Source organism: Phocoena sinus, chromosome 19 (assembly GCF_008692025.1).
Source record: "Phocoena sinus isolate mPhoSin1 chromosome 19, mPhoSin1.pri, whole genome shotgun sequence".
NCBI lineage: Eukaryota > Metazoa > Chordata > Mammalia > Artiodactyla > Phocoenidae > Phocoena > Phocoena sinus.
In genome coordinates, this window is record NC_045781.1 from 45,682,098 (window position 1) to 45,702,098 (window position 20,001).

Sequence of the window (20,001 nt, forward strand, 5' to 3'; positions counted from 1 at the left end):
TTCAGTAGTTGTGGCTCATGGGGCCTAGAGCGCAAGCTCAGTAGTTGTGGCTCATGGGCTTAGTTGCTCCGCAGCATGTGGGATCTTCCCGGGCCAGGGGTCGAACCCATGTCCCCTGTACTGGCAGGCAGATTCTTAACCAGGGAAGCCCCTGAAGGGTATTTTAAATTGAGAAATTTCACAGTGAATTTCAGGTTTCTGGCATCTCTTAAGGGAACCCTGGGGCTTTGTGATCAGATCAAGGTTGAACTGCTGAGTTTGACCTAGCTCTTTGGAGCCTACCGCCTCTGTAGAGGGAGACACTACTTATTACCAACTGGCTTAAGGCAGTTTTTACAGTGTGGGTCAGAATTCCACACAGCTCTGCTCTTTACCAGCAGTGGGACCTCAGCAAATTGCTTCATTCAGGGATCACAGACTGGCATCCAGGGGCTGTGTCCGGCCAACAGACCTGTTTGGTTTGGCCTGGATCCCAGGGTCTTTCAAACTGACAAATTTCATAGTAAAATTTGAGTTTCTGGGTTCTCTTAAGGAATGGGAAGATGTGGCTCTGTGGGACCCACATTCCCACATAGAAGATCAGGGGACCCAGGGGTCCAACCTCCTACCCCAGCCGAGACTTCGGCTCCCCGGTTTGCTTCCTGTGTTGACAGGTTCAGCACAGCCTGTCTTAACCTCCCTTGGCCTTCTCACTTGTGTCTCTTTCTTGGCCCCTGTAAGCATTTGAGTTTGTGACCTTGGGTTTAACCTCTCTGTGCCTCAGTTAACTCATCTTAAAAAGAAAAAAATGCACATTGAAAACATGCTGAGTGAAAGAAGCCCATCGCAAAAGGCCACGTATTGTATGATTTCACTTATATGAAATGCCTAGAATAGGCAAATCCACAGAGACAGGAAGTAGAGTAGTGGTTGCCTAGGGCTTAGGGAAGGGGATTGGGGGATATGGATAGTGACTACTAATGAGGTAATCTTTGTGGGATGATGAAAATGTCGTAAAATTGACTGTGGCGACAGTTGCACAACTTTGTGAACATACTAAAACCCACTGAATAGTACACGTGAATTTATGGCATGTGAATAATATCTCAATTTAAAAAAAGAAGAGCGCCTGTAGGTTGTGTTACAGTGTGAGGACAGCGCTTATTCAGTGGTCACAGTTACTGTCACCTGAGATCCAAACATGCCTCCTGCTGTCTCCTTTACAGTTTTTCCACTGATTATACCCAGTGGATGCTTAGTATATTTTGTTACTTAACTCACTCTTGGGCTTTTTCAGAAGCTCTTGGGCCTTTCCTCAGAGGCAGATGTTCCGCTTTTCCTGTTCAGTTATTGGAGAGTAGTGAGCAAGTGGAAACCACATTACTTAAATACTCAGCAAAGCAGATGGAGGAGATGTTTACCTGCCAGCTTCTGTTTGGGAAATCACTGCCTGGGTATGTTGCCCGATTACAGCGTGTCACATACAGAACTGAGGTGGATCATTGGACTTGCCAGGGTAATAAAGGCAGCCCAAAGCCCAGGCTGAGATTTTTACAGCACATGGACAAACACAACTCTGGATTACCTTTCTGTCCTACTTGGAGCAAGGAGCAAAGCAGGTTCTCAGTCAACAGTTAATGAAAGAATATGATCGTGTATGATGTGTTTAAGATCACAGTTTGTCTGATTGTGACTTTGCACTAATACTGTTACATGAATACATGCAGTGCAGAACACATTGCATGCATTACCTTATGTAATTCCCTAAAAACAGTGCAAAGGCACAGCCAAGGCTGTCTCCGCTAAAGACACAGAAATGTGCATGCAGTGGCTGAAACCTCTGCCACCTCCTGGCCGGGCCATTTGGACATCAACACATGAAATGAGATAGGGCTAAACGAAATAATACATGTAAAGTGCCTGGCACCCAGTAGGCATCCAACAGGTGGGAGCTTTGATGTTTGAAGAGAGGATAATGTAACGTGGTAGATTTCAGACCTGGTGTCAGAAAAATCTAGGTTTGATTTCTGCACCTCCCATCCATAAGTTGTGTGACCTTGTATGTTTCGTAACATCTCTGAGCCTCATTTCCCCCATCTGTAAAATGGGTATTATAGTACCTAGCTCTGTGGCTTATTTTAAGGTTTAAATGAGATAACACGTGTAAAGCATCCACCACATTACCTAGCATGTAGTAAGTGCTCAGGAAATGGTTACTTCTTTCCTGCCTTAATGGTAGAAAACCAGCCCTAGACCTTCAACATCTCAAGTATGTACTTCATCTGTATGTACACCGGTGTGTGGTGGAGGAATGCTTCAGAAATGTCTAACACTAGACAGTGGCAAAAATGCATGGAGAAAGCTGCACTTCAGTTGGGGCCTGAGTTCTGCACGAGGGAAGTACCCTCTGTAATTGGGTGTGTGCACTTTGCAGCTGACGTGCTTTAAGAAGATGGGCGGGAGGAACTGGTGTACAGTTGAGGGGGCCTGGGCTTTGTAGGTTCAGATCCTCTGTGACCTCAAGAAAGGGACTTGGTTTCCCTGAGGCTCTGTTTCAAATCTAAATGATGAGATGATAATAACTACAGAAGGAGGTTGCTGTGAGGGATAACCAACCCCTGGAATACTTAGAGTGTGTTCCTGGGAAGTGGTCAGCTCCCCAGTCCTCATGCAGCCTATGGTTGTCCCCGAGCTGCGTTACAGAGGCCGAGGGGCCCAGTGCGGGGCTGTGGTTTTGTTGCAAGAAAGAAAGTGGGGCGCAAGAGGATGGTCACATCCCAGGTCTCAGGTGAGTCCCCGGGACGGCCGCCGAATGTGGGTTCTTGTCTTCATGCAGGAAAGAATTCAAGAGCGAGCCATAGTAAAGTGAAAGAAGGTTTATTCAGGGAGATACACACTCCATAGACAGAGTGTGAGCCATCTCGGAAGGTGAGAGAGGTCCCAGGGTATGGGATTGTCAGTTTTTATAGGGGTGGGTAATTTCATAGGCTAATAAGAGGCTTATTCCAGGAATGGAGCCACCGCCCAGTTCTGGCCTTTTACTGTCCACCTCGGAATTGACATGGCGCCTGTGGGTGTGTCATTTAGCTTGCTGATGTGTTACAGTGAACCTGTACTGAGGCTCAAGGTTAGTAGAAGTCAATCATCTGCCATCTTGAACCTAGCTGTTTCTAACCAGTTTATGTCGTGTCCTCAATGGCTATGGCATTCTTGTAAAGGTTGTGCCCTGCCCCGTCCTGTCTCATTTGTGTTGCTGAGACGAGGCATCCTCGCCTGTGGCTCCTTCTCAATCAGGGACAGGGCAGTCGATGGGGCACTTTGTGAAGTTGAGAGCAGGGTAGAGAGCTTGGAGTTGGCCAGCATTGGGCGTTGTGCCTCCTGGGGAATGGGTGTTGCTGCCATCCTGCGACACCTCTGACTAGTTCAGAATGGAGGCTCTGAGCAATCTCTAGGGGATACTTCATCAGCCAGAGTTTTTAGAGAAATGAAGCAGAAGCCGATCTCTTCTCTGGGACATAGCAAAGGTCACTGGGACTTGTGATCTGGGCCAAATATTAACTTCAGAACTAGTTGAGATCCCCCAGCTGTGGCTCACAACGTGGAGATGAAAGAGGAGACGGGGTGTTCTTTTGAAGAGACACTAGCCTGGAACTGGGGATGCCCGGATTTCAAGCTTCACTTCCTCTGCTTCCCTTTGTAGTTGCTTTTTCTCTCTGCCTGTGCCCTGTGGAGAGACCAGGTCCTGCTGACGGGGGCTATTTGGGGCACCCCCAAGGGGTTGGTTCACCCCTAGGCAAATGCATGTCAAGTCACATCCTGGCATCGGCATCTGTCCCCAGCCACGGCCCTGGGGACCTGGTCCTTTTCAGTGTGCGTTTTGAGATCCTGGTAGTGGTGCCCTTTGTCCCTCCTAACTTGAATAGTAAACTAGGGGTTAGGCCCGTCCAAGTACAGTTCGGATTTACCCAACAGGTTAGGTGTAGATGAGCAGGCCACCCCTTGTCACCAGTACGGCAGCGTGGGGCTTTGCCCGTGTTTCCCTACAGCTTGCCCTGCGGCCCCGCCCGCCGGCACAGATGGGTCCCTGGGCAGATGCTTACTGATTCCTCACTTACTGTGTGGGGAGCGGGCTGGCGCTCAAGAGGCAGAGAATCGTGGCACCAGTCTGTCCTCAGGGACTCTGGCCTGGAGCTGTGGAGCTAGAAACATGAAACACGTGAGAAAGAACCCGTGACATTCCATGGTGCAGTGCTGGGCACAGACTGCGGGGTCGCCGAGTCCTTCAGCATTCAGAGGAGTGGTGGTCCTTCCTGGGATGGTCGGGAAAAGCAGGGGGCTGGATGTGAACTGGACTTACGGCTGGCTAGGATGTGGACGGGAGCGGGAGCTTCCCCATGGAGTGGAATGGACAGGAAGTGTCCAAGGAGTAGCATAGCAGGGCCCAGTAAGAAGCCCTTACTGGAGAGGAAAGTTGTGCTGGGCAGCTGAGCAGTGAGACGGCAGAGGTGAGCCGGCCCTGTCTTGATCACCCTGACCGTCAGGTAGAGAACGTGGGCTCGGGTCGTGGGACAGGTCTTCCTGCTGTGGCCCCAGGGGTGACCCACAGGGCCAGGCCCAGTGCTCTGAGAACTGGTGGTTTTGGTGAGAACATGTTCTCAGGGTTCCCTCCACAGGGAACCACTGTTTGTCATTGTCTCGATCTCCTGGACACTGATAATATTCTTCCTCCAAGAGCAGATAGAGACTTGGGGTTCCAGGCCCTCGGGAACTGAATGGGCCATTGTATTTGTAGTGGCCTGGGGTGCCCTGAGTTGCGTCCTGGTAAGATTCGGGGTGGGGGGACCTTGTAGCTGGTGTAGAGCGAACGGGAATGTCAGGGAGTGCTGAACACAGATATTCCCCTTGCCCATCTCCTCCCCCTTCAGGAGACCCTGTTACACTTGCCCACTGTCACCCGTCGTTAGTGCCCCATTCCTCACGCTCTCCCACCATTTGGTCTCTGTCAGCCTTTGCAGTCTTCAGAGTTCCCTAAACGCTGTTCGAATCCCTACCACCCACCGCTGCAGATCACTCGTACCTTCCGTGGCTGCTCACGGCCACCAGAAGCAAAGGCCACTTCCTTTGCCAAGCACGTGAGTGGGCGCAGCCTCTCTGGCCCTGTCACCCACGTCTCCTCCACCTGTGTCCTTTGTGCTGCCAATCCAAGTGCCTCTCTCCTTCCTCTGAGCCTTTGTTCATGCTGTTCCCTCTGTCCGGGCTTCCTCACCCTGAATGAACACCTACTGATCTTTCAGAACCCCTTTCAAAAGCTGACCCTCATGAAGCCACACCTCACTCCCTCCCCACGAAAGCTGCCTCTTGTGCTCTTTCTCGCCTGCCCCCTCCTCACCTTGCACTGTCCTCACCAGGTTTTTTTTCTGTTTTGCATGAAAGTCCTTGAGGCCTCTCTTGTTTCCCCTCCAGGGGATTCTGGCAGAGAGCCCCTCAGGGGCAGGGAATGCATGCCCTTTGCTGTCTCTCAAGTGGGAAGGAGGGCCCTTCCCGGTGGCTCAGGGACCGTTTGTGACCTGAAACAAGGAGACAGGCGAGGAGTTCCAGGTCGGGCTGCCCTGCTGGCAGGGCTGGGTCTTTGCTGCCCTGCTGGAGCCTCATGAATGTCGTTACTCCCATTCTCAGGGCTGCTCTAACACCGACGGAGCAGAAACACACATGGCCTGGCTTCCCCTGGGGCATCGTAGTCAGAGTCCCCAGGCAGCCTGTCTGGGCAGGCGGGGAGGCACAGCTGCTTGCAGTGGTTTTGGTGATCCCCACATCCTGGACTCCTCAAGAACAAGGGGACACAAGATCTAGGTCTCTGTGGTTAGGAAACAGGTGTGGAAAACTCAGGCTAGAAAAAAGTCATTCTAGGTTTTTCAGACTGTATCACCAATGCTGTAGGCAGTGTGAAATGTCAAATCCAGTCTCTTAGGATGATAAAAAAAAAAAAAGTTTGCTGCTGCATTGGCTGGGAATCGAACCCAGGCCTCCCGCGTGGCAGGCGAGAATTCTACCACTGAACCAGCAGTGCTCCAGCTGTGAACAGCTGTGTGAGCACCTCCCTTTAACCCCAGTCGTCTTGTCTGTACGCTGATTCACAGAATGGAAGGCCACATCAGCACAGCTGCAACGGCAGAGGCTTAGGCTCCAGAGCAGGAGAGAAGGCTGGAGGAGGCTGTGTGTGTGCGCGCACAAGCACGCGTGTGTGCATTACGTGTGTCCGTGAGAAGTTGATTTGCCTTCAGACGTCAGGACAGGAAGTAGAGCTCAAGTCGTTCGTTCTCAGTAGCAAAAAGCCCACTGAGACTCTGGGGACTTCCTCCTCTCTGAAGTGTGGGTCCTCCCATTCCACATTCACGTGGTGTGTTGAGCTGTTTTACAGCTCACAGGCTTCAGCACAGCTTCCTGCTGGAGACTGGCCAAGGCTGAGGGGGTGCAGCAGGAGTCCCCTTACCGGGGGAAGGGTCCCGCAGCCAGTGGTGGTGCCTCTGTGGAGAAGCCAGCTGCTGTTCGTGCTCACGAAGCAGGGAAGTGCGCTCGGAGATGCGCAGCACCCTTGGCTGCTGCAGGCTGGGCGTGACTGAGGAGCTGGATCCTGCAGCAGGATCTCTGGGGGAGCTTGCCAGGAAGAGGCCAAAAAGCAGCACTGCATTGGCCGGGAATCGAACCCGGGCCTCCCGCGTGGCAGGCGAGAATTCTACCACTGAACCACCAATGCTCTGGCTGTTCTCTGGCACACCTGCAGGGCTTTCCTCAAGAGGCTGTATCTGTCATGACAGAGAGCTCTGACACATCACTGGGCGTCGTCTGGCTGGTTTGTTCTGTTTGAGAATACAGCCGGTTTATGTAGAGCCATCCTTGCTGTGCCTTATTACACTGCTTAGGGAGGGGGCGCTTATGGAACTGGCTTCCTCCCGAGGCCCTTGGTTCATCCACAGCCCTCAGCCCCCTGGGGTGGGCTTGGTGGAATCACACCCTATAAAGATCAAAGCAAGAGGGCCCTCACAGACCATCTGCGCAGCCCCTTCCTGGAATCCGTTTCTGCTCCCACATCCGCCAGCTCAGGAGTCAGGCCTGTTTGATTCACCTGTGGCCACAGTCCCAGGCACAGAATAGATGCCCCCTACGACTTGCGGGATTGAATCTTTATCAAGCCCTGTAATCCCCATTGAACAGCCTTTTTACAGGAGTGGTCACAGCCTCACAGGACAGCACATGTAGTTAACGCTAATTACTAGCAGGTTCCTGACACTGATCTGGAACCACACAAACTAATTAATACCTTTTGGACTTGACTGTCCTTAAAATTCTTTGAGCCAGCTTGAGACCCCCATTTATGCCAAAGGCGAGCAGTGTACCTGCTGTGATGGGCAGAGCAATTAGGCAATGAGTCCAGGCAACTACTTTGAAAAGTCTGTGATCTCTAGGCCTCCCTCGTCACACCTTCAGCTGCTGCATGGGTCCTAGTCCCTCCCACCTTGTGATGAGACAGTCTCCCCCTTCGCATCCATCTCACAGCTTTTTTTTTTTTTTGGAGTATAATTGCTTTACAATGTTAGTTTCTTTTGTACAATGAAGTGAATCAGCTGTATGTATACCTATATCCCCTCCTTCTTGGATCTCCCTCCCACCCCACCCTCACCCCATCCCACCTGTCTAGGTCACCACAGAGCACCGAGCTGAGCTCCCTGTGCTATACAGCAGGTTCCCACTAGCTATTTTACACATGGTAGTGTATTTCTGTCAAACCTTATCTCCCAATTTATCCCACTCTCCCCTTCCCCCACTACATCCACATGTCCATTCTCTACATCTCCGTCTCTATTCCAGCCCTGCAAATAGGTTCATCTGTGCCATTTTTCTAGATTCCACATAAATGCATTAATATATTTGGTTTTGTTTTTCTGACTTCACTCTGTGTGACAGAGTCTAGGTCCATCCACGTGTCTACACATGACCCAATATCGTTCCTTTTTATGGCTGAGTAATATTCCATTGTATATATGTACCACATCTTTATCAATTCTTCTGCAGATGGATCTTTAGGTTGTTTTCATGTCCTGGCTATTGTAAATAGTGCTGCAATGAACATTGGGGTACATGTATCTTTTTGAATTGTGCTCTTTTCAGGTACATGCCCAGTAGTAGGACTGCTGGGTCATGTGGTATTTCTATTTTTAGTTTTTTAAGGAACCTCCATACTGTTTTCCATAGTGGCTGTATCAATTTACATTCCCACCAACAGTGTGAGAGGGTTCCCTTTTCTCCACACCCTCTCCAGCATTGTAGATTTTTTGATGATGGCCATTCTGACTGGTGTGAGGTGATACCTCATTGCAGTTTTGATTTGCATTTCTCTAATAATTAGTGATGTTGAGCATCTTTTCATGTGTCTCTTCGCCATATGTATGTTTTCTTTGGAGAAATGTCTATTTAGGTCTTCCACCCATTTTTTGCTTGGGTTGTTTTTTTGATATTGAGCTGCATGAGCTGTTTATACGTTTTGGAGATTAATCCTTTGTCAGTTACTTTGTTTGCAAATATTTTCTCCCATTCTGAGGATTGTCTTTTCGTCTTGTTTATGGTTTCCTTCGCTGTGCAGAAGCTTTTAATTAGGTCCCATTTGTTTATTTTTGTCTTTATTTACATTACTCTAGGAGGTGGATCAAAAAAGACCTTGCTGGGGCTTCCCTGGTGGCACAGTGGTTGAGAGTCCACCTGCCGATGCATGGGACACAGGTTCATGCCCCGGTCCAGGAGGGTCCTGTGGCTGGGCCCGTGGGCTGTGGCTGCTGGGCCTGCATGTTTGGAGCAGCAGGAGAGGCCACAGCAGTGAGAGGCCTGCGTACCGCAAAAGAAAAAAAAAAAAAAAGATCTTGCTGTGATTTATATCAGATAGTGTTCTGCCTTTGTTTTCCTCCTAGAGTTTCATAGTGTCCAGTCTTACATTTAGGTCTTTAATCCATTTTGAGTTTATTTTTGTGTATGGTGTTAGGGAATGTTCTCATTTCATTCTTTTACAGGCAGTTGTCCAGTTTGCCCTGCACCATTTATTGAAGAAGCTGTGTTTTCTCCATTGTATATTCTTGCCTCCTTTGTCATAAATTAGGTGACCATAGGTGCATGGCTTTATCTCTGGGCTTTCTATCCTGTACCATTGATCTACATTTCTGTTTTTGTGCCAGTACCATACTCTCTTGATTACTGTAGCTTACTGTAGCTTTGTAGTATAGTTTGAGGTCTGGAAGCCTGATTCCTCCAGCTCTGTTTTTCTTTCTCAAGATTGCTTTGGCTATTCAGGGTCTTTTGTGTTTCCATACAAATTGTAAAATATTTTCTTCTCATTCTGTGAAAAATGCCATTGGTAATTTGATAGGGATTGCATTGAACCTACAGACTGCTTTGCATAGTATAGTTATTTTCACAATATTGATTCTTCCAATCCAAGAAAATGATATATTTCTTCATCTGTTTGTGTCATCTTTGATTTCTTTCATCAGTGTTTTATAGTTTTGAGTACAGATCTTTTGCCTCCTTAGGTAGGTTTATTCCTAGGTATTTTATTCTTGTTGTGATGGTAAATGGGACTGTTTCCTTAATTTCTCTTTCTAATCTTTCATTGTTAGTGTATAGGAATGCAAGAGATTTCTGTATATTCATTTTGTATTCTGCAACTTTACCAGATTCATTGATTTGTTCTCATAGTTATCTGGTGGCCTCTTTAAGATTTTCTAGGTATAGTATAATGCCATCTACAAACACTTCTTCTTTTCCAATTTGTATTCCTTTGTTTCTTTTTCTTCTCTGATTGCCATGGCCAGGACTCCCAAAACTGTGGAATAATACTGGTGAGAGTGGACATCCTTGTCTTGTTCCTGATCTTAGAGGAAATGCTTTCAATTGTTCACCATTGAGAATGATGTTATTATGTTGAGGTGGGTTCCTTCTGTGCCCACTTTCTGGAGAATTTTTATCATAAATGGGTGTTGAATTTTGCCAAAAGCTTTTTCTGCACCTAATGAGATGATCATGGGGTTTTTCTGAAAACACTCTGACCATCTCTTCAAAACCCATGAGCAGCTTCCCTGTTACCCACGATGTGAGATCCCTTCTCCTGAATCTGAGCTGCTGGGCCAGCTCATCCCAGTTGATTTCCTGCTGTTCTCTGGACCCCAGGCAAATTTAGCTATTTTTGTCTCCTTGCCTTTCCCCACACATTTCCTCCTGCCCAGAACACCTGCTTCCTTCTCTCAGTGTCCCTGCCTCCTCTGAGGTCCAGCTCAGTTCCCACTCTTGGGAAGATGTCCCTGACCCCCAGGCCGCAGCTCCCCAGTGGTTATCGGGGCCCCTCCTGCCACCATTGGCCCTCATGAGGCTTCTCACTGCAGAGATGCTGTGAGCCTCTGAAGGGCAGAGTATCTTCACGTCCACTGGGCTCTGAAAGGAGACCCTGGTGCCTGACAGAGCTGGGTCTCCCTGTGCTCCCCTCCACTCGGGCAGGGCCTGCCTTGGGAGCATCCCCCCAGGGTGACCACAGGCGGAGACCCCCTCTCCCTGCTAGCATCACCCCCCAGGTGGGCACCGTGCAGGCGTCTCTACCCTTCCTGCCCTCTCCCTGCTGCTTCCCACTGCCTCAGCTGTATTTCAGGCCTCCTTTCCTGACCCTGATAGCTGCAGTGTTCTCCCTTGGAGATATTGCAGTCTCCCTCTGTCAAACCAGGCCACCCCCACCCGAGGCAGCCTCTCTGGTCAAAACATAGACATAAGTATGTCACCCCATTGCTGGAAACCTTTCACCAGCTCGTCTTTTTCTTTAACTGTCCCCAGCCACCCCCCTTCCACACACTGGACTCCTCACCCTTCCCTAAATATAGCATGTCTTTTCAGGGCCCCCGCCTTTAGCCAGGCTCTTCCCTGTGCCTGAGGTTCCCTGCCTTCCTTTCTTTACCAGGAAAAGGCCTGGTAATGGTACTAAGATCTGACTCAGATGGCGCTTCCCCGTCACCCCAGGGAGACTTACCTGCGGCGTTCTTGCTTCTGTGGTATTGCTTGTGTCATGTTGCTACACATCCTTGTTTGTTTGTGGATCTTCCCTGTTGGATGTAGGCCCAGTTCAGCACCGTCCCCAGAAACAATGACACAGACACAGAGAACCACTTGGGTGCATGAACTGCTTGCAACACTGAGCAAGTATTGAATGAAGACGGTGGATCACTACAGTTTTGGGGCCCCAGCAGGACATTCACTTGCATTCTCTCAGATTCCCAGAAGTGACACTGTTCCCCACTGTTCTTCATTCCGTCATAGACAAAGGGAAGTGGAGACCTAGAAAAGGGAAAGGACCATGACCCAGCCAACACCTCCCAGTCAGCAGCAGAACTGGGAAAGCCCTGCCCCGAGATGCCTGACTCCCAATTCCTCTTTCTAAACAGGTCATCTCCCCCCCTCACCCCAGCCCTGGGCCCCAGAGCCAGCAGCAGCAGGAGCAGCCTGATCCTGCTGGTCCTGCAGCCCCTCTCTGCTTCCTCTCCAGGCTGGTCCGGGAGTTCGTGGCGCAGAACAACACCGTGCAGATCAAGAACATGATCCAGACACTGTCTCAGGAATTTGCCCTGTCCCAGCACCCGCACAGCCGGAAAGGGGGCCTCATGGGCCTGGCCGCCTGCTCCATCACGCTGGGCAAGGTGAGCCCTTCTCCTGGAGGGACGTACACATCAGCCAGGACCTTGACCCTGAGCCCCAGCAGGGTGTTGCAGACTTGTGATTTCTTTATTGCCATTCTCTCCACATCTCAGACCTCAAGGCTGGCTCTGCGGCCTTGCACCCTGGGTCTTGATGCTCTTGGTAATTTAAAAAAAATCTTGTTTCACTTACAGTTAATGGAATAGTGTACAGCTCTATGATGAGAGTATAGAGTTATGTCAACAGCAGGATCAAAATACAGAACCATCTGTCCCCCTAATGGCCCCTCATGCTGACCCCACCCTGCCCCCAGTGACAGGGGCAATTTATGCTCAGCTCACCAGGGCATTCAAGCCAGACCACAGAGATGCAGGGTTTTGCCTTTTGATTAGTTCTCTCGACCTTGATTCCTGCTTTCAGTGCATCCTTTCTGCTGGTCCTTCAGCCTGTGTGAGGAGGGATGCTCCGGGGCCCTTTCCTGCCTGACTCAGGCTCTGTCCTCTTCCTCTGTGTCCACCTGACCCCTGGAGCCAGCCTGGGCCAGGGATTCAGCCAGGTCAGGCAGCCCCGCCCCCAGCAGGCAGCTCTCATGCCTTAGACCCACAGGACATCGTGACGGAGAGCAACAAGTTCGACCTGGTGGGCTTCATCCCCTTGTTGCGGGAGAGGATTTATTCCAACAACCAGTACGCCCGGCAGTTCATCATCTCCTGGGTAAGGTCTGGCCCCGCGACACTCCTTCTCCAGCTGTAAGGAGCCTCTAGTTGAGTGAGGTCTGCTCTCTGGCTCACCTGGGCACTTCCTGTGGCTGCGGGGATGCCTCACTGTTATCCCTCTAGGAGCCAATGACACCAGATAATCCGAAAACACATGTATTCAGCTTTGCCCCCAAAGCCCATCACGTTTGCCTCTGAAGAGGATGTGGTTCCTTCCTTGTCTCCAGAAACATCCAGATTTACCTTTGAAGCCAGCTGTGCTCCTCCAGCTGTCACACCTCTTCTAGCCTTGCCCACCTTTCCCATGGGTTCCCTCCCGCACCCCCCGCCCCGCCCCCGGGCATCTGAACTGCCCTGGGGTTAAATTGCTGTTCCCCTGCCCATTGAACAGAAACAACAGCTACTAGCACCCACTCCCCCGTGGGACACCCGCAGTGCCGTGAAAAGGTGCCTCAGCAGGGCCCCTTCTCGCTGGGCAGTCCGGAGGATGGGCGAGGAGATGCAGGTTCTCTGGCTGGTGACTTTCCCTGATGGTTTCCTCCCCTGGGGCAGATCCTGGTTCTGGAGTCCGTGCCAGACATTAACCTGCTGGATTATTTGCCGGAGATCCTGGATGGACTCTTCCAGATCCTGGGCGACAACGGCAAAGAGATTCGGAAAATGTGAGTGGAGGAGGAGAGGGGCGGGCGGCTGCAGGGGCCCCTCGGCATGTACGCGTACCCCACACCCAACAGACAGGCGGCGGCAGGAGAGCACGAAATTCACCGTCCTCTTCCTGGCTCGTGTGCTTCCTGCTTTGAGGAGCTAGGAGATCATCCACCCCCAGCCTCGGAAAAATGTCCATCTGACAAGTGTGTCCCACAGAGTACAGCAGAAATGGCACCACTGGTGGAGGCTCCTCTGGCTCTGGCTTCATGAGCTGTCTCCTTTCTCCTTTGCTCATTGGTAGGTGTGAGGTGGTCCTTGGAGAATTCTTGAAGGAAATTAAAAAGAACCCCTCCAGTGTTAAGTTTGCTGAGATGGCCAACATCCTGGTGATCCACTGCCAGACCACAGGTGAGCGTGTAAAGGCCCCAAGGCCACCACCACCTCCTCAGAAGTACCTTTCTGTCTCCCCATCTCAGAGAGAGTCCTCCTGGGAGTGTGAATCAATGTGACAGTGGGTCCTGGAGTGGTGGGTCCTTGTGGGAGAGATTCCAATTCTCTAAGAAAGGCATAACTAACCAAGTTCAGGAATTAAAAATGGGGGACCTTATTATATATCCTAATTCATGATTTAGCAATCCATAGTCATACTAACAGTGTTCTCCTTATGGCATAACTTTTTACTATATAAACAATATATGATGCTTGAGTATATAATTTAGAAAAACAGATACCAAAATAAAATACAGTCCCACAACTTAGGCAAAAGTGTTCCTCAATTCTTATAGAATGTAAACTACAAAACATTGAAAAATTAGAGAATACCAACATAAATGTAAAAGACATCCCACATTTATGGATTAGATGACTTAAGATGACAATACTTCCCAAATTGATCTCCATATTCAATTCAGTCGATACCAAAATAACAGCTGCATTTTTTTCAGAAATGTTTCAGATCCTAAAATTCATATGGAAATGCAAAGGATCCAGAATAGGCAAAACTACCTTTCAAAAGAGGAAAAAATTGGAAAATTCATACGTCCCAATTTCAGAACTTACTACAAAGCTACAGTAATAGATGGATAGATCAAACAGAACTGAGAATCCATAAATGAACCTTTACATTCATGGTCAGATATTTTTCTTAAGAGGTGCCGAAACAATTCAGTGGGGGAAATTAGTCTTTTCAACAAATAGCACTGGAACAACTGGATACCTGCATGCAGAAAAATGAAGTTGGACCCCCTCCTGCCACCATACACACACAAAGAAAAACTCCAAATAGATCACAAGCCTAAGTACTATATTTAGAACTATATAATTCTATTTAGGGGTAAATCTTTATGACTTTTGGCTAAGCGATGGCTTCTAAAATATGACAGCAAAAACACATGGGACAAGACAAAAGGAAAAAATAGGTATTTGGGGATTCATCAAAATTAAAAACTTTTATGCTTCAAAAGACACTATCAAGGGACTTCCCTGGTGGTCCAGTGGTTAAGACACCGTGCTTCCACTGCAGGGGGCATGGGTTTGATCCCTGGTCCAGGAACTAAGATCCCATATGCCACACTGCATAGCCAAAAAACAGAAGGAAAAAAGCAAAAGACACTATCAAGAAAGTGAAAAGACAGTTCCACAAAAGGGAAGAGAATATTTGTAAATCATATATCTGATATGGGGCTTGTATCTAGAATATATAAACAACTCTCAGTACTCAAACTCAGTTTTAAAAAATGAGATCTGAATAAACATTTCTCGAGAGAAGATATACAGATGGCCAAAAAGCACATAAAAAGGTGCTCAACATCCTTAGCCATAATGGAAATGCAAATCAAAGATACTATGACATACCACTTTACATCCATTAGTATTAGTATCAATGGCAAGTATCAAATAAAATAAAAAGGAAAATAACATGTTGGCAAGAACGTGGGGTAATTAGAAACCTTATACACTGCTGGTGGGAATGTAAAATGGGACAGCTGCTTTGGAAAACAGTCTGGCAGTTCCTCAAAAAAAACATTTGACCCAGCAAGTCCACTCCTAGGTATATATCCAGGAGAAATGAAAACCTATGTCCACGCAAAACCTTTTACATGAATGTTCATAACAACGTTATTCGTAATAGCCAAAAAGTAGAAGCTACCCAGACTTCTATCAACTGGTAGAATAGATGAGTAAAATGTGATATGTGCCTATAACTAGGTATTATTTTACATTTAATCCTGTGAAGGACCTGATCAGATTGGTTTCTTACAAAGATTTACTATAGGATCAATGCAGATAATCAGTTGCGGGGGTGGACAGGGAGACACTTAGAATGGAGACAGGAGGGACATCCGGAGATTGCTGCTATGTCCCAAAGATGCCTGAACTAAGGTAGCAGCAGTGTGATAGGAAAAGATGGGACAAATTTGAGAGATGTTGTCTAGAATTAATGGGCCTCAGCAAGTAACGGAGGACAAAAGAAAAGGGAACGAGGGGAGTCACAGCAAGCTCCTACTTCTCAGGATGCCACTCAGGCAACATCACCAGAGAGTAAAAGCTCCCAAACCGTACAATATCAAGAGTTAATAAACTTCCAGAAACTCTCTAATAGAATAGGCTACAGAACCAGACTCCCTGGATTCAAATCCAGCTTCTCCATTTCTTGTGTTGCCTTGGACAAGTTACTTTACATTTGCAGGCCTCCGTTTCCCATCTGTACAGCAATGATAATATCACCTATTCATAGAGCTGTGCGGATTAGACAGTCAATACATCAATACATAGAGACACTTTTAAATATTCTAGATGCATGCAAGTGTTCCATTAGTATTGGCTCCTCTTATTAAGTCCCTACCTTATCAATTTGCAGCAAGCCTATCTCTTTACCGTGACTTCTAAAATTTGCACAGCACCCAGCGTTAACTGATGTAGCTTATATCCTGTGAACACCTGATAGAGTCTCAAGCTGTAGCAAGGTGAACTTGTGGACCTATTCACCAATAACTAGCTAACAAATATTAACGACTCCATTGTAAAAACAGATACATTTAGACTTACGATATGAAGGTTAAAGCCTCAATACGCCAACTCCATTTCCCTTGACTAGTAGCCCTCCATCCACATAATATGTGTGTTTACTGTAATGACTGACTAACTGCCTTTTGCGGAAACTGTCAATATTCTGCATACACAGCATCTAGAAGGATTAAGCAGAACACTAGGGAATTAAAAGATAAAATTAAGTGAAAATTAAGAAGGAAATAGAAAGATGTGTTCTAAATCCCTAGAAAAGGGTTCTAGTAAACTTTCAGTCTTTTTCCCCCTTTTTTGTTAGACTAATATTAGAGTTCTGTCCTTTAACTGTCAAATGGTTTTCCAGCCTACAAGTAATCTTTCTTCACAGAGGAGTCTTTTAAAAGTTATAAATAAAATATCCCAAATATTTTCTTTTTCTCACAGATGAGAACATTGGAACACTGACATTTTAATCTGTTCTGTACAAGAACGAGTTGTGTCAACACAGTGCTCCCAGCTACAACACTGAAAAAAACAAGTTTAATTAAAGACAGAGAAGAAACCACATGTGGAGCCTAAGCCATTGAGATACAATGAAGAGTGTCATCTTCAGAGTCAGTTCTCTATGAACAAATCTCTTTTGTCAGTGTCAGGAGGGAAAAAAAAGACAGCAAAGTAAAGGTGTGCTGTATACCACAGGAAACTCTGCTCAATATTCTGTAATAACCTAAATGGGAAAAGAATTTGAAAAAGAATAGATACATGTATATGATAACTGAATCAGTTTGCTGTACACCTGAAACTAACACAACATTGTTAATCAACTATACTCCAATATAAAATAAAAAATTTTAAAAAACAGATGAATGGATAAAGATGTGGTGTGTATATATACAGTGGAGTACTACTCAGCTGTAAAAAAGAATGAAAACTTGCCACTTGCAGCAAGAGGGATGGACCTGGAGGGTATTATGCAGTTCATATTCTTATTATGAAATAAGTCAGAGAAAGACAAACACTGTATGATATCACTTATATGTGGAATCTAAAAAAATACAATGAACTAGTGAATATAACAAAGAAATAGACTCACAGATACAGAGAGCAGACAAGTGGTTACCAGTGGAGGGGGGGGAGAGGGGCAAGATAGGGGTAGGAAATGAAGAGGTACAAACTATCAGGTATAAAATAAATAAGCTACAAGGATATATTTTACAACAGAGGGAGTATAGTCAATACTTTACAATAACTATAAATGGAGCATAACCTTTAAAAATTGTGAATCACTATATTTTACACCTGTAACATATAATATTGTACATCAACTATACTTCAATGAAAAAACTAAGGGTACTTCCCTGGTGGTGTAGTGGTTAAGAATCTGCCTACCAATGCAGGTGACATGGGTTTGATCCCTGGTCCAGGAAGATCCCACATACTGCGGAGCAGCTAAGTCCACGCGCCACAACTATTGAAGCCGACGTGCCACAACTACAGAAGCCCATGCACCTAGAGCCCGTGCTCCATGACAAGAGAAGCCACTGCAATGAGAAGCCCACGCACTACAACGAAGAGTAGCCCCTGCTTGCCGCAACTAGAGAAAGCCCACGCACAGCAACAAAGGCCCAACACAACCAAAACTAAATAATTTATAAAAAATAAAAAATCAGACTTTCTGCGCAATTGTGAGGGGTTTTTTTTTCCTAATGTTTATTAGAAAATTCAAAAGAATCTTTAAACAATAACATAAGCCTTTGGGTGCTCAGATCTCTTACTAGTTTATAGAAGTCATAAAAGAGAGGCCATCATTTTTCACTAGCTAAAAGATAAAACAGCGTTTTGTAATTAATTGTCATTTTACATACCTACATAAACACAAACCTTAGTGTTTAAGCTTTCAAAAATTGTGATGAGAAGTTCTTTTAAGCGAACAAATTGAACTGTGAACGTTAAAGAAAGGTAGAAAACAACAACTCAGTTATTCAACCAATATTTATTAAGCACCCCCCTCGTGCAAAGCCTCTTGGGAAATACAAATATGACCGAGATGCAGATGCTGCCTGTGTGGGGCTTGCTGTATTGCAAATAACTGTTTCTGACCTTCCATTTGCAAAAATGGGCAGTGTTCCACAGGCTCTGTAAATTTAAAGTGCTCTGTAGGGCATTTTGAATTGGTTTGTATTCTAAAAGAAATGGGCAGGACAATAATATAAAGCATGGTAAAAAATGTACCCCTTAAGTTTTCTCCCCATTTTCCATTAAAACTTTAGCTTCTCTAAAAATTGTGATCATGTTGATAAACTATGTGCATATTGCCTAGGAATGAAAAAAAAAGAAGTAAAGGTGTGATGCTATAAAGGAAAAACATGGTGGTATCAATATTCAAGCTAAGTACTAAAACTTAGTATTTGTGTAGTACTTACTACTTACTTCCAGAGTTTGAACAGTACTCCTAACATCATAAAACATCTTTGGATATAAATAGATACCTATTAACCACATATATGTTATAAAAGATGGAGCTGAAGTACAAAAAGAGAAAGAAGCTTAGCCAAGATCACAAGGTAATGGTTTAACAAAAACGAATAATACTTTTACTGGGTTTATTCCACAATGTTGGTTATATTCCTTCCTCAAATTCTAATTTGAAGAAAAAACATACCATTATCACTACTGTTTTCCAAAGTTAAGCACAGCTCTAACTACATTCTAACAGTGGCTCGCCTGCGTGTCTCCTGCCCTTCTGCCAGGGCACCTACCATCAGAGAGGCAGGACAGCACAGTGAAAAGAAAACAGGGCAGATGGGCCCAGATTCCAGCCTCAGCTCTACCACTTCCCAGCTCAGTAACTTTTGGGCAGGTTACCTATTTGAGATTTATTTTGATTGCACCAGGTCTTAGTTGCAGCTCACCGGCTCCTTTAGTTGCAGCTCACTGGCTCCTTTAGTTGCGGCACATGTGCTCCTTAGTTGTGGCATGGGAACTCTTAGTTGCAGCATGCATGTGGGATCTAGTTCCCTGACCAGGGATAGAACCCATGTCCCCTGCACTGGAAGGCAGATTCTTAACCACTGCACCACCAGGGAAGTCCCTCTTTTCCCTCGTCTATAAAATAGGGTTGATAGCAACTACTCAATAGTGTTATGATAACGCTTCGATAGGATAATATATGCAAAGTACTCAGTTCATTTCTTGGCACATACAGTCGATCCTCCATAAATAATATTCTTATTAACTATTGATTTCTATATCACTGACCATTTGCTGGTATTACATGTTATCGTACTCTCCAGATTGTATATTTCTTATGACTACAACTTCTCTTTCTTCCTGTAATATAGCCTAACTCACCTTAGTGGGCATGTTTAGTACTAAATACCTACTGGTGTGCTCATACATCTATAACTTGGCTTTTTTGCAGCACAGTATTACAGAATGTCTTATTAGTATGGGCTCATTGTCAACACTGCCCACTGTAACTGATTACATTTCAATCCTGGCGTTGATACTTAATAGTGTACAACTTTTGGCAAGTTACTTAACTAACCTGTGTCTCAAACTTCCTCATCTGTAAGATGGGGATGTAAAAATATTTTATATTTATAGGGATGCTGTGAAGACTAAATACGTTAAATATACATAAAGCTATTAGAATAATGCCTGGTCCAAATAAGAGCACAAAAAACATTTGCTATTACGTGATAAATATATACGCACAATGAATATTATTTTATATTTATTGTAATAGTATTAAATATTCCTCAGAATTTATATGATACCAAGTTGTAGGAAGAGTGAGCAGGATAAATATCAGCATAAGAACAATAGGAACATTTATAAAGGGAAAATACTGACAAATATAAGACAGAAAGTAAGTGAATAAGAATTAATACAAAGAAAGAATACGGGCTTTACAGAGGGCACCAAACTTGAG

General features: G+C 46.1%; 1 protein-coding gene and 2 non-coding genes across 5 annotated transcripts in view; 1 reads left to right on the forward strand and 2 right to left on the reverse strand.

The window, feature by feature from the left end:
* LOC116744691 (protein VAC14 homolog) overlaps positions 1-16,905 on the forward strand; it is a 31,313-nt gene extending 14,408 nt beyond the window's left edge. The window contains exons 2-6 of one of the 3 annotated variants that reach the window (XM_032614771.1): positions 11,549-11,699; positions 12,232-12,411; positions 12,966-13,075; positions 13,363-13,469; positions 16,512-16,905. In XM_032614771.1, the coding sequence (XP_032470662.1) occupies positions 11,598-11,699; positions 12,232-12,411; positions 12,966-13,075; positions 13,363-13,469; positions 16,512-16,540 (528 nt within the window). In that variant the 5' untranslated portion in view covers positions 11,549-11,597 and the 3' untranslated portion in view covers positions 16,541-16,905. The remainder of the gene's footprint in view (positions 1-11,548; positions 11,700-12,231; positions 12,412-12,965; positions 13,076-13,362; positions 13,470-16,511) is intronic. The other 2 variants (XM_032614770.1, XM_032614772.1) reach the window with 2 other exon arrangements.
* TRNAG-GCC lies at positions 5,976-6,046 on the reverse strand. Its single transcript has one exon. It is a non-coding gene; the product is annotated as a tRNA-Gly (tRNA).
* On the reverse strand, positions 6,663-6,733 carry TRNAG-GCC. Its single transcript has one exon. It is a non-coding gene; the product is annotated as a tRNA-Gly (tRNA).
* Positions 16,906-20,001: the final 3,096 nt, after the last annotated feature.